Below are 14,162 nucleotides of genomic sequence, written 5' to 3'. Positions count from 1 at the left end.
TCAACATCTGAGATTATAACATTATATGTATGACAGAAACAAAGGAAAGGCATAATAGGTCCTGTTTATTTTCTCTCATCAAAGGTATCATTCTTACAAAGTTTAGATGAATTATTTCAGTCTTGGTCTGTCACACTGTAAAAAAGACAATAGAACAAAGACAAAACTAATATTCTTGTATGTAACATGCACTTTTGCTTAAAGCTTCTTAAATATGCTGCCAAAAGCTGTGGTGAGATAAATTAACAACAACATTATTACTTCATAATAACATAATTTAAGAAAATTAATTGGTTCAGTTAATGTTTCACAAGAATTTCAACACTAAGATCATAATGATAGATGCTACTAAAAATATAGGTATATATACATGATATCTGTGTCTGTGAGCTTTTAGTCAGAAACATCCTGCACTCTTCTCAATTCCCAAAATCTTGCCATGTGTTCAAGTCGTATGGAGCCTCGATGGATCCACTCCTTATGTTGATTGTCCTGAGAGCGACCATAAAACAACATTATATAACAGAAAAGAACATCAATAATTTAAACAACTGCAGTGTTAAGTGATACTGACCTTAAAAACAACATGTATCAAGCTGCTGTCGACTTCCTGCACCTCACACCTCTGCTGGACTCCATTTAATTCTGCATTAAGGATATATCCAGCCTTGTACTGGGTTAGATGAGGATTCGGCCAGTCCCTCAGGTATCGACTCATGAAAGACTTGTGAGGGCTGTCGGGAACGTCATCTAAAACATTTTCCACTGTCAAAAACATAGAAAGAGTCTTGTTACTGAAATGCCTGTCTGGCAGTGCATGTCCACCATATATTAGCACACAATGTGTGTCCCAAATCCACACTACATACCAATTCTAAGCAGGTGTTTAGTATCTAGTGTGTAAAAGTGACAAATAAATATTCTCAAACCAGTAAATACGGTACATTTTGACTGTGCTGTTGATCGGAAAACATTTAAATTAGTTGTTGGTGGTAATGAAACTGTAGAAAGATCCTGTAAAAGTATTACATAAGAACAACATTTGGTTTTCTGTTTGTGAAGTTTCACCGGCAGCGTCATTCCAAAGTTGCAGTTTGGTGGATGTCTGAAGTCGCACGCATCTCATCCTGTTAGTATAAAGCGGGTTAAGTATGTTTTTGTATACTAACAGCTTAATTAGGATGTAGCATGGATTTGCGACGTGGTGATTTTTTGTGACAAACAGAGACTTAGTGTAGAAACCGCTTTTACTTTGTTGTTTCTTCAATCACTTTTAAGCTCTTGTCAGTGTAAATCATCACTTCCTGCACAGACGTTTCACATTAAAAGCCTGCTGGCAGCTCAAAGGGCACAATCCCTCGCTTTCCTGATAGGCCTTTAGTGTGAAACGTCAATGCAGGAAGGGATCAGTGACTGAAAATACGATTTCTGTTAGAAAAGAGCCACAGAATGGTCAGTTTAACACAAGTATTTTCTTGTATTAATGGATATTGTCTTGTGGAGTTTTTTAAGTTACACACATTCATCAAGACAATGGGTAAACATGGACATTTTCAGTTCCCATTAAGAGCAAAAACAGCAAATGATCACTGCAGCAGATCAGAAACAGAGGATTCTGACCAAAATATGATAAAATAAAAAATATAAATCAGGAAATAAATATATGCCTCTAATCTAAGTCTGTTTCACATAAATGTCTGGTTCTCTCTGCGGTAGAGGTAAATAAAGACCCTGGACATGATTTGAGCCTGTACAGTAACTCACAGTACATTTGGCTTCAGGTGTAAATGAAAAAAAAAAGAAACACAAGTGTGATAACTTACACGGTCTGCACACCAGGTGAAGAAAAGGTAAACCAACATAAACCGGAATGTGATCATCCAGGAAGACCAAGAACCTGGAAAATGTAAATATGTTAAGCATTTGGATTTTCTGTAGGGAAACTGTGAGGTATTAGTTTCTTCTGTTGGTTTATAAAGGTTAAACACTCAATCAAACATACCTTAAGCGGTTCTTCCTGCTGGGGAGCTCTGCCAAGATAGCCGGCCGGAATGTCTCATCTTGACAATTGACAACCACGCGAGCGCCGACATACAGCTGCTCCAGCTTTGGTGTGGTGTCAAAGGCGATGTGGTGGCCAGACACAAGGCTCTTCCCCTTTTCTACAAAATTAACTTTATACTTCAACCGTCCATCTTCTGCAAATGACAAAATGTCAAAGATTGAAACAGGTAAAATCACAATTTTCTTCATTTTCTGCTTCAAACATGATTCTCTCTAAACATACACTGTTGTATCTGTGTGTGAGGAATATGTGGCAGCTTTATATTTGTATCAAAACAACACATAAAAGCGCTGCAGCTGAAAATAAGTTTTGTTATCGATTATCCTGTCAATTATTTTGTTGATTAATCAATGCTCATTTAGTCTGTAAAATAGAGAAAAGCAGCAATCTAGCCATACTTGAGTAAAACTCCAGGTGTTCGGTCATACTGAGCACAAGGCACATGTTATACATTAGAAGATTTCCTTACCTCTTGTTATTATCTCCACTATTTTTCCCCGTTGCCATCTCATGTGCCTCTTCCTCGCCAGGACCATCATGTCCACTTTCACCTCTTCTTCCGGCAAGTTAGGACGGACCTTCGTGATTTCATTAGCGCAATAGGCAAAAGCTGATGATATAATTATGGGCGCTGGCTCTGACACTGTGGAAAAAGACAAAATATGCATAATAAAAGGGATTGTAAAATATGAATGTCATTGGGAAATAAATATGTTTGCACCATCAAGTCAAATGAAGAGTTTTCTGTTCATAAATCACATCAAAATATTCCCAAACTCAGCCAGAAAAATTGAGACACATTTAAAACTGTCATAATGTCAGTGGAGATTAATTCAGTATTTTCTTTTACAGTTTCATCTGTGAGTGGTAGTGGTGTTAATGTTCACATTGTGGTGTTGCTTGTGGCATTACCAGAGTCGTTGTTAGTACTCGTTTGTGGCGGAAGTGTCTTTGTTGTGTCATTCTGGGTGGGTTTTCCAGTTTTCTGTTTATTGTCAGGGACTGAGAAATCAGAGTCACCAGAATCACCCTCTGGTTCCCACTCCATATCAGAATCAGAGCTGCTGTGGGATTCATCTTCACTGTAGAACTGCTGAGGCGTTGGTGGCCGCAGAGCGCTGATCTTATATTCAGGGAGTCTGGTCAAGACCACCACTGCTTTTTTTATTACACTGAGAGAGTCTGAACCGTCCTCTAGTTGTGTCTTCTTGCTGGGAGTTTCATTTGTGGAGTCAACGGACTCACACAGGGAATCAGACATATTTTTCTGCAAAGAAAGAAGCACAGTTGAAATTGTAGCTTGCAACAAGCAACAAAAGAAAGAAGAAGATTAGTCGAAAATGTATCTGCAGCTATTCTGATAATCGATTAACCGCAAAAATGTTATAATACTTGTGGGTTACAGCTTCTCAAATATCCGGATTCGGAGCTTGTTTGTGTAATATATGAAAGTACCTGAAAGTTATTTATGATTTAAGGACCTCAATTTGCTCTTTTAACTCGCCACAACATTGCGAGTAGATGTGCAGTAGTAGGTAAAATGTGTGACTGAACAGCATTAAAATGCCCCTGGCCTACAGATCATGTTCTCCAGATGTAAGAAAACATATTTGTTTTGGTACAGACCCCAACACATCTTGATTTAAATCGTTTTGTCAATGAAAATCTGTGATGCAAAAATGATAATTCCCCCACTAATCGTGAACCATATCGCAATATCTGTCACAATAATCGCAATATAATGTTTTTACCATATCGTGCAGCTCTAATGTGGAGGCAGTGGATGTGTAAGGTGTGTAAAGGACAGAGGTTGCACACTACAGCACATTATACTGGCCCGATCAGTAAATAATCTGATATCATCCTACATCTCTCTATCTAATGTGTCCGCTTTAGTTTGTGTTGCTGTATGAGTCCTACTGATATTTAAAACTTATAATAACAGAGGACTTTCAATATATGCAGGTGTAGTAAGGATAAAAACAATAACTTCTTTAATGCGTTAACTGCAGATAAATGTCCAGAAGGTCATTATCACGATACAGATGCTGACAGATGTTGCAGTATGATTTGTGACTAATGTGGCAATAATAATTTTTGCATCACAAAATTTGATTTCCAATAAAAGAAACGATTAAAACCATGATGATGTGACATTTGGGGGGTCTGTAACAAACAAACATGCACTCTTTTAGCTTCAACAAAACATTGCAACCCCTTTGCGATTTTCATATTGCACTTGGCCATATTGAGATTAATTATGCAGCCTTGGTGTTCAACAGGTGTTCATTTTGACTTCTTTGTACTGTCTGACACAAATAAGCTAACAAACTCACATTTAAAGGGAAGGTAAGCTATCTAAAACTTGGTTAACAGTTGTATAAAAAGTGACAGCTTACCTGTTATTAAGTCCTGATTATCCGCTTCAGAAAGGAACAAAAGTCTGGTCACACCGCAGTGCAAGTAATTGTTTTATTAATCTGAATATATATATATATATTATTTGTGTGTGTCGGAGGTAAAGCTAGCTGTCGGGCTCGTACTGGCTAGGTGACTAACATCGTGACCCTGTTAGAGAGACAACAACAGGTTTGACAAGCACACAGTTAAAGATTCCTCCCGACTGTATACAAATTATGCCAAATAACCACATCCGGCTACATTACTGTGTTAAACACACTTCCTCCATGCTTGTTATTGTTGCGTCCTCTTCTTCTGTTTTTATAAAGGGAGTTTGCATCCATGGGGGTTTATTACTGCCCTCTTCTGACGATACCTCACTCCTGCAGTGTCCAGATTTTTATGTATATATATAAATTATATTATGTAAAAATATATGCCGAAAAGTACATATTAAAGATGACACACAGGTTAAAGAGGTTAGAGCAAGCTTGTGAATAGAGAGGCAACACCATCAGCAACGCCCCTTGTTAGATACTATATAAACTGATTTAACATTACAGTAAATAGCATCTTCTTTTATTCCACGTGTTCTTCCACACCAAAACCTGGCGCCTACATTACCCACAATGCAACCCGACTGCCGACAGGTGTTATGTTATGTTACTAGTGACTGATGCAGCCTTGAGCTGGTGGGCTAGAGAGACTTGTTTACCGACACCGACTCAGGTGACATCCCTCGAGGCAGTTTATCAGATTTCTCACAGCTTCCTCCACTAGTGCAGTCATGAACACCTATAGACTGGATCCTGTGAACAGGTGGAAGTAGTTGTGATACAGAGGACCAAAGGTTACATATGTAACAGTTTATGTTTACTGCACAACACAATCAATTTTATATCTGAATTTGAATTAGTTGAGGCCTTAACACTTACACGCAATTTACACAATAGGGTTACTAATGAGTGAAGTGTTGGACACGTTCGGACGCACAGCAGAAAAAAAAAAGACAAAGATGAACACGGTTGAGAAATTAGGTTATTTTTAATACATCTCTAGAAATGAGGCTGGACACACTTTCAAATGACAATGTAAAACTTGTGTTTACCTAGTAACTTACAAAATAATAACACAGAATACTATACAAAGCAGTTAAATGAGTGGGAATTAAATTGGATATTAATGAGAAAATGTGGATTACAAGCTAAATGGTTCCAAATGACCAAGAATGAAAATTCTGCTGACTCGTTAAAGAATCACTAACTTGTTTGGTTAGACTTTTTTTTTCAAGATTTTAGCGCATGAAAAGACTCAAAACAAATATTACACATTCAAATGAAATCATAACAACTGAAGAGTATTAGAGGTCAACAAAGAGCATTTACAATGCTGTCAAACCCTGTCATTCCAGCTTCCAAAAAAACTCAGATCGATTTTGATATTAAATTTTTTCGCTTTGTATGAACAGGAAGTTATTGTCTCGTCAGCTTGATTCACTTCTTCAGTTTAACTAACGTTAATCTTCTTACTAGTGGTGGGCGATACCGCAAGATTTGGTATTGATCCGATACCGATCCGATACCAGTCAGTATCGCCGATACCAATACCGATACCGATACCCCCGCTGGTCCGTCCAACGGGGGGGTGCGTTGCGGCGCTCCTTTCCTGCTGCTCCATCCGACGGGAGAGGAGTGCCTGGCTGTGCTCTGCGCTGTGACGGGAGCAGCACTCAGACTTGGAGAGACGCTGTGCTCGCATGAACTCAGAGAGACAGTGCAACAAAAGTATCGATCTCATCACGGTAGTATCGATCCGATACCAATACTCATCTTGGTATCGATACTATCGATATTTAGATTGATACGCCCACCCCTACTTCTTACACTCATTTCAGAACATCGCTGTTTACCCATCTGCTGCAGCTTAGTAGAAATCTCTATATGTGTCTTGCCAGTTTCAAATAAGTCTTTAATTAAATCAGCATATGGTTCCAGTGCGGCCATGGTGTCGATACGAAATTACTCAAAAAATACAGAGTACAATCACTCATGATTGAGTTTTTTCAGGCTTTGTGAAATTGCAGCAAACTTCCAAGTGCAACACACGAAGAAGACAATAACTTTTGGTTCACACAAATCGGACAAATCAAATATCCAAATCCAAATCGATCCGTGGCCCGTTATTTAATTTCCTATTTTGATCTGAGCAATAAATAGAAAGTACAAAAAATGAACCGTTATTTGTTTTTTGGTATGAAAAGAACAAATGATACACGGATTCTTTAGCTTTGCACTAGTTCATATGCTTTTTTTGTGGATTTGTCGGGTTTTTTTGCCTGTACATTTTTCTTAGTTGTCACTTCCTTTCTTGGTTTCTGTATCAACACTGACAGTTACAAGGTTTAAATTAAATTAAGTTAAATTAAGTTCTAGGAGTCGCCAGACGGCACCAAGGGACCAGCTCCAGATCTGGGCCAGTGCCTTGGTCAAGGGACTGGAGAATTAACATAACGTACACGCGGAGAATATACAAACTCCACACAGAGAGGCCATGCCCTGGCCGGGATTCAAACTCATGACCAGGAAACAGTGCTTACCGCTGAACAACCATCCCATGTTGCCATTTAGCAGTTCACTTGTGGGCAGTCGAACTACAGCTGTACCCTGGTACATCCACAGCGTAGAACACAAAGGCCTTGAATGGAGCGTATGCCCTGATGTACCTGTATGTAGGTCAGGTGGTCTCACCTTCAAGGTTTGTAAGCCTTCTCTCTCTGGGTGTTTTGCTATAAATGCTGTGCATGTCGATTTGATGGGTTAGAAAAAAAATATTGCACTGTACATTTTTTTCCAATATTATGCAGCCATAAAAAAAATAAGAGCAAGCGAATGTTGCATATTTGCTTGTTTCACTTTACAGCTGCTTGACTATGCTGCCAAAAGCAGTTTTAAGATAAATTCATATTTCTAGACGAAATTAAAATAAAAACGTCTCACCATTGTGTGCATTTTATGCATAATGACGAACAACTTTTCTACTTTATAATTTAAGAAAATCAGATTGTAAACAAAAGTCTAGCTCAAGTTATTCCTGTACAAACCTCTGATAATTGCACATCTCATTTTGGGCTGAAGTGGCTCAGTTAATTTTTCCCAAAACAATGCTACCACCACTTTAGGGTGATAATGATGGATATTACTGAAAACTTGTTTTTTTAAATATCTGTGTCTGTGGGCTTTAGTCAGAATCATCCAGGTACAACTCTATATCTTTCATTTCCAAAAATCTTTCCATGTGTTCAAGTCGGAAGGAGCCTCGATGGATCCACTCCTTATGTTGATTATCCTGAGTGAGACCAAAATAAAACTACATTATACAACAGAAATCTAAATAAAATAAAAAACAGGCAAAAAACATGAATAGTAATCAACAGTAGTGTTAAGTGATACTGACCTGAAAAACAACATGTATCAAGCTGCTGTCGACTTCCTGAACCTCACCCCTCTGCTGGACTCCATTTAATTCTGCATTAAGGCTCTGACCAGCACTGTACTGGGTTAAATGTGGGTAGGGCCAGGCCCTCAGGTATCGACTCATGAAACACCTGTGAGTGCTGTCGCGGATGTCATCTACAGAATTTTCCACTTTAAAAACAACAAAAAACAAAGGAAAGAAACAGTTATCCTTCTGACTGAAATGTCTGGTAGAACAATGGTAGGCACAGTGGTCAACTATACATCTTAAGACTTAAAATGTATGCGACTTGTGTCACTGTCTCTTTGGATGAACATGCTCACCAAATGTTTGCAAGATACATTTCACCTGTCCCAAATCCATACCACAAACTAATTCTAAACAGGTTTTTAGTATATTTGTGAAGTCCAAAGCTGCAGTTTGATGGATCAGAATCAGAAATGTAATGGCAATTTTTAAGAACCTATACATAAAACCATACGCAACTGTTTAAGAGGATATTATATGCATATAACCTTTAGCCCTGTCTCTAACTAGACGCTATGTCCAAGTAAACAGCGGGATGTTGAGACTTCACTAAGGAGCCAAGGACATGATCATCTCACCACACTATCTGTCTGTTTACTGTGTAACTGTGCTCCAACAGGGATAAAACCATACTGCTTCTGCCAATCAGGGCTCTTCGGACTTTCACATACGAGAGTGTGTGACGGTTGCGTTGAGACCATTCATGGATGACTTGAATAAAACCTTACAGAAAGACAAGATCATACTTTGCATTCTTTATTAAACAAATTGCCACCACAGATTCAGAATCAGTTTTTTTTTTTTTCAGTTTTTACACATACGAGGAATTTGCCTTGGTGCATAAGAATCACAAACAAAATCAGGTACTTTTTAAATATAAATAAAGATAGACAGATCTAAATGACGCATGCACTGTATAACCTCCTTTTCATATAAAGCGTATGTTGATGTTTTTTGTTCACATTAGTATGTAGCATGAATTTGGGATACTGGGATTGTGTGTGCACAAGAGTGAAAACTTACACGGTCTGCACACCAGGTGGAGTAAAGGTAAACCAACATAAACCGGAATGTGATCATCCAGAAAGACCAAGAACCTGGAAAATGTGAATATGTTTGACATTAATTCAAACCTTTACTAAAGCATTTGAATTGTCTGTAGGGAAATTGTGAGGTATTAGTTTCTTCTGTTGGTTTATAGGCATAAACACTCATTCAAAACGCACCTTAAGCGGTTCTTTCTGGTGGGGAGCTCTGCCAAGATACCCGCCTGGAATTTGTCATCTTGAAACTTGACAACCACGCGAGCGCCGACATACAGCTGCTCCAGCTTCGGTGTGGTGTCAAAGGCGATGTGGTGGCCAGACACAAGGCTCTTCCCCTTTTCTACAAAATGAATTTTGTACTTCAACCGTCCATCTTCTGCAAATGACAAAATGTCAGAGATTGAAAAAAGTAAAATCACGATTGTGTAATTTTTTTTGTTTCTTTATTGTTTAAAATTAATTATAGAAGAAGAATATTTTTGACCAGTTGCACATGTTGGTCTACAGGTAAACTTTCACACACACTGGTTTTGCTGGCGAGCAACACTAGAAGCTGACTAGTGTGGTGAAGACATGGGTCCTCAATAAAACCTCTTATACTTTACATCATTTCAGGTTTTTTGTTAAAAATCAAAATAATTTTCTTACCCTTCGTTACCATCTCCACTATTCTTCCCCGTTGCCATCTCATGTGCCTCTTCCTCGCCAGGACCATCATGCCCACTTTCACCTCTTCTTCTGGCAAGTTAGGACGGACCTTCGTGATTTCATTAGAGCAATAGGCAAAAGCTGATGATATAATTATGGGCGCTGGCACTGATACTGTGGAAAGACACAAAATATGTAAAATAAAACGTATGAGCTTAAGGGATCGTAAAATAAGAATGTGACTGGGAAATAAATATGTATGCGCCATCAAGTCAAATGAAGAGTTTTCTGTTCATAAACCGCAACGTAAGATTAACAAACCAGAAAAACTGAAACACGTTAAAACATAATGTCAGTGGAGATTAATTCAGTATTGTCTTTTTACAGTTGGGTTTCCTCTGTGAGTGGTAGTGGTGTTAATGTTCACGTCAAGGTGAGAATCAAAACCACTAGAATTACCCTCTGGTTCCCACTCCATATCAGAATCAGAGCTGCTGGAGGATTCATCTTCACTGTAGAACTGCTGAGGCGTTGGTGGCCGCAGAGCGCTGATCTTATATTCAGGGAGTCTGGTCAAGACCACCACTGCTTTTTTTATTACACTGAGAGAGTCTGAACCATCCTCAAGTTGTGTCTTCTTGCTGGGAGTTTCATTTGTGGACTCAACGGACTCACATGGGGAATCAGACATATTTTCTGTGAAGAAAAAGAGCAGAGTTGAAATTGTGGCTTGCAACAAACAAAAAACCTGCAGCAGAGATTGGGCTCTAGTAAAATTGTTTACATTCTGCAACTATTTCATGGTCTCTATTGTATACTTTATAGTAATCAAAGCCTTGATGACAATATTTTTATATTCTTTGTACTATTGACAGTAGAATAAGCCACTCCAAACATATATAAAGGACCAGTCACACCACCCAGAACTAAATAAGGGTGAAGGTTAAAGTTGCTTTGAAAATGTATGATCTTACCATCATAATCTCTGTCTTCATCAGATTGTGTTTCTCTCTCATTTCCTTGTTTCCCAGACTTCTGGAGCGCCGACATTCTCATCTCCATCTCACCCACCTCCATAACCACTGCAACACAGACGATTCAAAATAAAGGCGTGAACTGCAGAAGATAGATAGAAGATAACCCGTAACACTGGCATGCATGTGATGTCGGATATTAATCCCATCTCAATAACATCACCCGGTCTGCATATTTCCATCTTCGCAATGTTAATCGCCTCCGCCCCTCCTTTTCTCCCCACTCCACTGCCATTCTTGTACACAGCCTTGTCACCTACCACATCGACTACTGCAACTCCCTTCTCTTTGGTCTACCTCACAAATACCTCCATAAACTTCAACTGGTTCAGAACTCCGCAGCTCGGATCATCACCAGAACCCCCTCCATCCACCACATCACCCCTGTTCTGCAGCAACTCCACTGGCTCCCGGTCAAACTCCGCATAGACTTCAGACTGTTTACGTTCAAGGCCATCCAAAACCTTTCCCCTCCTTATCTGCCCAAACTCCTCCACATGGCCACCCCTTCCCGTTCCCTCAGATCTGCCTCCTCTGTCCACCTCTCTGTCCCTCCCGCCCGCCTCGTCACCATGGGGAGCAGGGCTTTCAGCCGCTCTGCCCCCCGACTCTGGAACTCACTTCCACTGGACATCAGGAACCTGGACTCTCTCCCCCTCTTCAAATAAAGACTAAAAACTGACCTATTCAGAACTGCATACCCCACTTAACTCTCTACATTGTCTTTTTCTTGTCTGTTTCTTACTGTTTTTTTTTTTTTTTTATGTATTGTACGGTGTTCCTCGCGTGCCAAGAGAGGCGCCTTTAAATAAATGTATTATTATTATTATTATTATTATCCTATGTCTTCTTTTATCGAATATGTGTGATGATCTGTTTTTGTCTTTGTTGCAGTGGAAAGTAAGGAAAATGTAATTTACGTCGTGAGCCATGTGTTTTTTGTACTGTTGTGAAAGTGTGTTAGACATGTTAGGTCAAGCCTTAGCACTGTCTGAAAAGGTAAAAAGGAACATTACACTGTTTTTGCTTTAGCCTCTCTGGAATAATCTAGTTCAAATAAAATATTATGCCAAACCCCCTTTAATAAATATGTCATATTAACAATTCCTTACATGTCCATAAAAACACAACTCTAGACACACAAGATAAAGGGGTGTGATATTATGAATGTTTTCTTGTCAATTCGGGATGTAATTTGGATTTTGTTGCCTCAGCTGGCTGTCAGCCTCCGTTGGTCAGCTGTGTTATTTTAGTGGGAGAAAACAGTGGGAACAAGAGACGGACCATTTAGAAAATTACAGTTTCTCAATAAAATACGTGTTTTTAGTGGATCGATAAAGGCCGAATCACACACCGACTCATAACATTGTTAATTCACAATGTTATGATTTGCTTTCTGGCTGCAGCTAACCACTTGGCCAGATCGATATTGAAATATTATAACAATAAATAAGATATTCTACTGGATTATTGGCTGCAATTAATAAAAAAAAAAAAATAGTGTGTTTTTTTTACCATCATTGAGTATAATTCTGTGACATTTTATCAGTGTTAGGTTGTAACTCAACCTTATCTCCGTTGTGCAACTGCTTTTATTTTAGTAATGCATAAATCACAGCTTAGACATAATTAAAGCTGCAAGCAGCATCGGGCGGGACCTCGCCATCGACCCACATTGGGGCCTGCACGGTGTTCTGCCGCTGCAGTCGCGTCGTCCCACGCCCAAGCCCTCATCGCCGGAAGCTGAGGGAGACCGCTCTCCACTGTCACGCGTTTCAGACACCGTGTAAAAGACTTAGGCGTTCATAGCGAGACTCTTCACTGTGAACGGTGGAAATTCAGCGCCACACTGCGGTTAAAATTGAAGCACTGAAATGCCGGAAATGGCATCACAGTTTGACATTCGATTCACTGTGGCCAACTTTGACGGCACGCCACGGACACGCGCTTCAACGTACAGTCACAAATAGCACAAGATTTAATCAACACTATTTTTTACCTGTACTGACCAATTTTGAACCAGATCCAATGAGTCACTTTAAACGGGTGCGTTCAAATACAAGGCGAAAAATTCAACGAACGTGGAAATTAAAATCAAAATGGCCGACTTCCTCTGGGATTTGGGGTATGGGTCCAAGAGGCTTTTCTGCACGTCTCGGCACGTTACGCGTGTTTACCGAGTTTCATACATACCGGTGAAACGTGGCGCCGGGGCTGCTTTGTTAAAACATTATAGGGGGCGCTACAAACACGACAAACACGATTTTTGGTATGTGAGCTACAGGCAACAGTCTACACGTGCCCTGTGAATTTCATATTCATAACGATTACGGTCTCCGCACAGTGATTTACTCTGCCACCAGAGCGCCACCTAGTCCGTCAAAGGTGGCCATTCTGAATTCTGTGGTCATTTTCGGTGAATTTTTCGTTTTGTATTTGAACGAACTCCTCCTGGGGAATTCATCGGATCTGCTTCAAAATTGGTCAGTGCAGTTAAAGTATGTTGCCGATTAAAAGTTGTGCTATTTGTGACTGTACGTTGAAGGGCGTGTCCGTGGCGTGCCGTCAAATCTGGCCAGGTTGAACCGAATGTCAAGCTGCGATGCCATTTCAGGGCTTCAATTTTAACTCTTCACTATTTTTTCGGATCGACTTCAAATTCGATCAATGCGATCGAGACAAATCGGTGAACAAAAGGAAATCAAATATTGACTGCGCGTCCAAACGGCGTGGCGCAGTGGAGAGTCTCACTATGAACGCAGAAAGTCACATTTCGCACGGTGTCTGAAACGCGGTGACGACGTAGAGCTTCCGGTGACGTGGGGTGACGTAGGATGACGTGGGGTGACGTGGGTTGATGGCGAGGTCCCCCTTTAATTTACTTTATAATTATTATTACACTTAACACACAGCTGGTGCAACAAGCTGCTCGTCCCATGTTGTTGGTCCGATTTGAAAACAAAAACAAAAACAAAAACAAACAATGAAATATTTTTTTAACTAATTAGCTTTAACTGAAAGCTGCCTTTACACTTTACTAATAAGTAATGTTAGTATATTATTAGTGGTACAGAGAAAGGTAACAACGTAGCGTCAATAACTGTCAGCTTACCTGTTTGTTGCGGCCTTATTATTGTCTTCAAAAGGACCCAATCTGCTCACACCTCAATGCAGCTATCGATTATATTGATCTTTCAGCTGGAGCTAGCTGGCAGGTTAGCACCACTTACGTACACTATTAACACTATCAGAGAGATAACGCGGGAAATGTAGACAGACAGTTGAACCCTCGTCTCGATTTTGTGTCACGACTGTGTGCCAGTTGTGACACAAATGACTGTCAAGTGTCGTCTTGTTAAGAACCTGAAGGAGACAGAATTAGCTCAAACACAGATTCCTCCATTTTAGACTTCTGTTATTGTGGCGTCTTCTTCTCCGCTTGTTTATGGTGCTGCTGCTGCTTCTTCT

The 14,162-nt window shown here is 39.8% G+C and overlaps 1 protein-coding gene across 4 annotated transcripts; it reads right to left on the bottom strand.

Moving 5' to 3' along the window:
• Window positions 1-48: 48 nt before the first annotated feature.
• LOC127357950 (histone-lysine N-methyltransferase SETDB1-B) lies at window positions 49-14,162 on the bottom strand. 4 transcript variants are annotated; one of them, XM_051390578.1, is made up of 8 exons: window positions 13,807-14,162; window positions 10,635-10,742; window positions 10,120-10,356; window positions 9,661-9,834; window positions 2,003-2,198; window positions 1,824-1,897; window positions 575-765; window positions 49-492 (listed from the first exon to the last, which is right to left on the bottom strand). In XM_051390578.1, exons 2-8 carry the CDS (start codon window positions 10,735-10,737, stop codon window positions 394-396), a joined length of 1,074 nt encoding a protein of 357 aa, XP_051246538.1. In that variant the 5' UTR covers window positions 10,738-10,742; window positions 13,807-14,162; the 3' UTR covers window positions 49-393. The 4 variants fall into 4 exon arrangements, with proteins under 4 accessions (XP_051246538.1, XP_051246537.1, XP_051246536.1 ...); XM_051390577.1 differs by lacking the exons at window positions 1,824-1,897; window positions 2,003-2,198 and adding exons at window positions 8,990-9,063; window positions 9,193-9,388 and having other exon boundaries at window positions 13,807-14,158; XM_051390575.1 differs by lacking the exons at window positions 49-492; window positions 575-765; window positions 1,824-1,897; window positions 2,003-2,198 and adding exons at window positions 5,491-7,810; window positions 7,919-8,109; window positions 8,990-9,063; window positions 9,193-9,388 and having other exon boundaries at window positions 13,807-14,153.

The sequence above is a fragment of the Dicentrarchus labrax genome, unplaced genomic scaffold (assembly GCF_905237075.1).
Source record: "Dicentrarchus labrax unplaced genomic scaffold, dlabrax2021, whole genome shotgun sequence".
NCBI lineage: Eukaryota > Metazoa > Chordata > Actinopteri > Moronidae > Dicentrarchus > Dicentrarchus labrax.
This window is presented reverse-complemented; position numbering and strand designations above follow the sequence as displayed.

What these genes read in the sequence shown, in the direction of transcription:
- LOC127357950 (XM_051390575.1), bottom strand. Translation starts at nt 10,737, where the DNA reads ATGGAGGTGGGTGAGATGGAGATGAGAATGTCGGCGCTCCAGAAGTCT. An exon ending in ACCAGAAAGAACCGCTTAAG is followed by an intron (nt 9,064 to 9,192) that starts GTGCGTTTTGAA and finishes CACATTTTCCAG; the next exon opens with GTTCTTGGTCTTTCTGGATG. An exon ending in CCACCTGGTGTGCAGACCGT is followed by an intron (nt 8,110 to 8,989) that starts GTAAGTTTTCAC and finishes TTGTTTTTAAAG; the next exon opens with TGGAAAATTCTGTAGATGAC.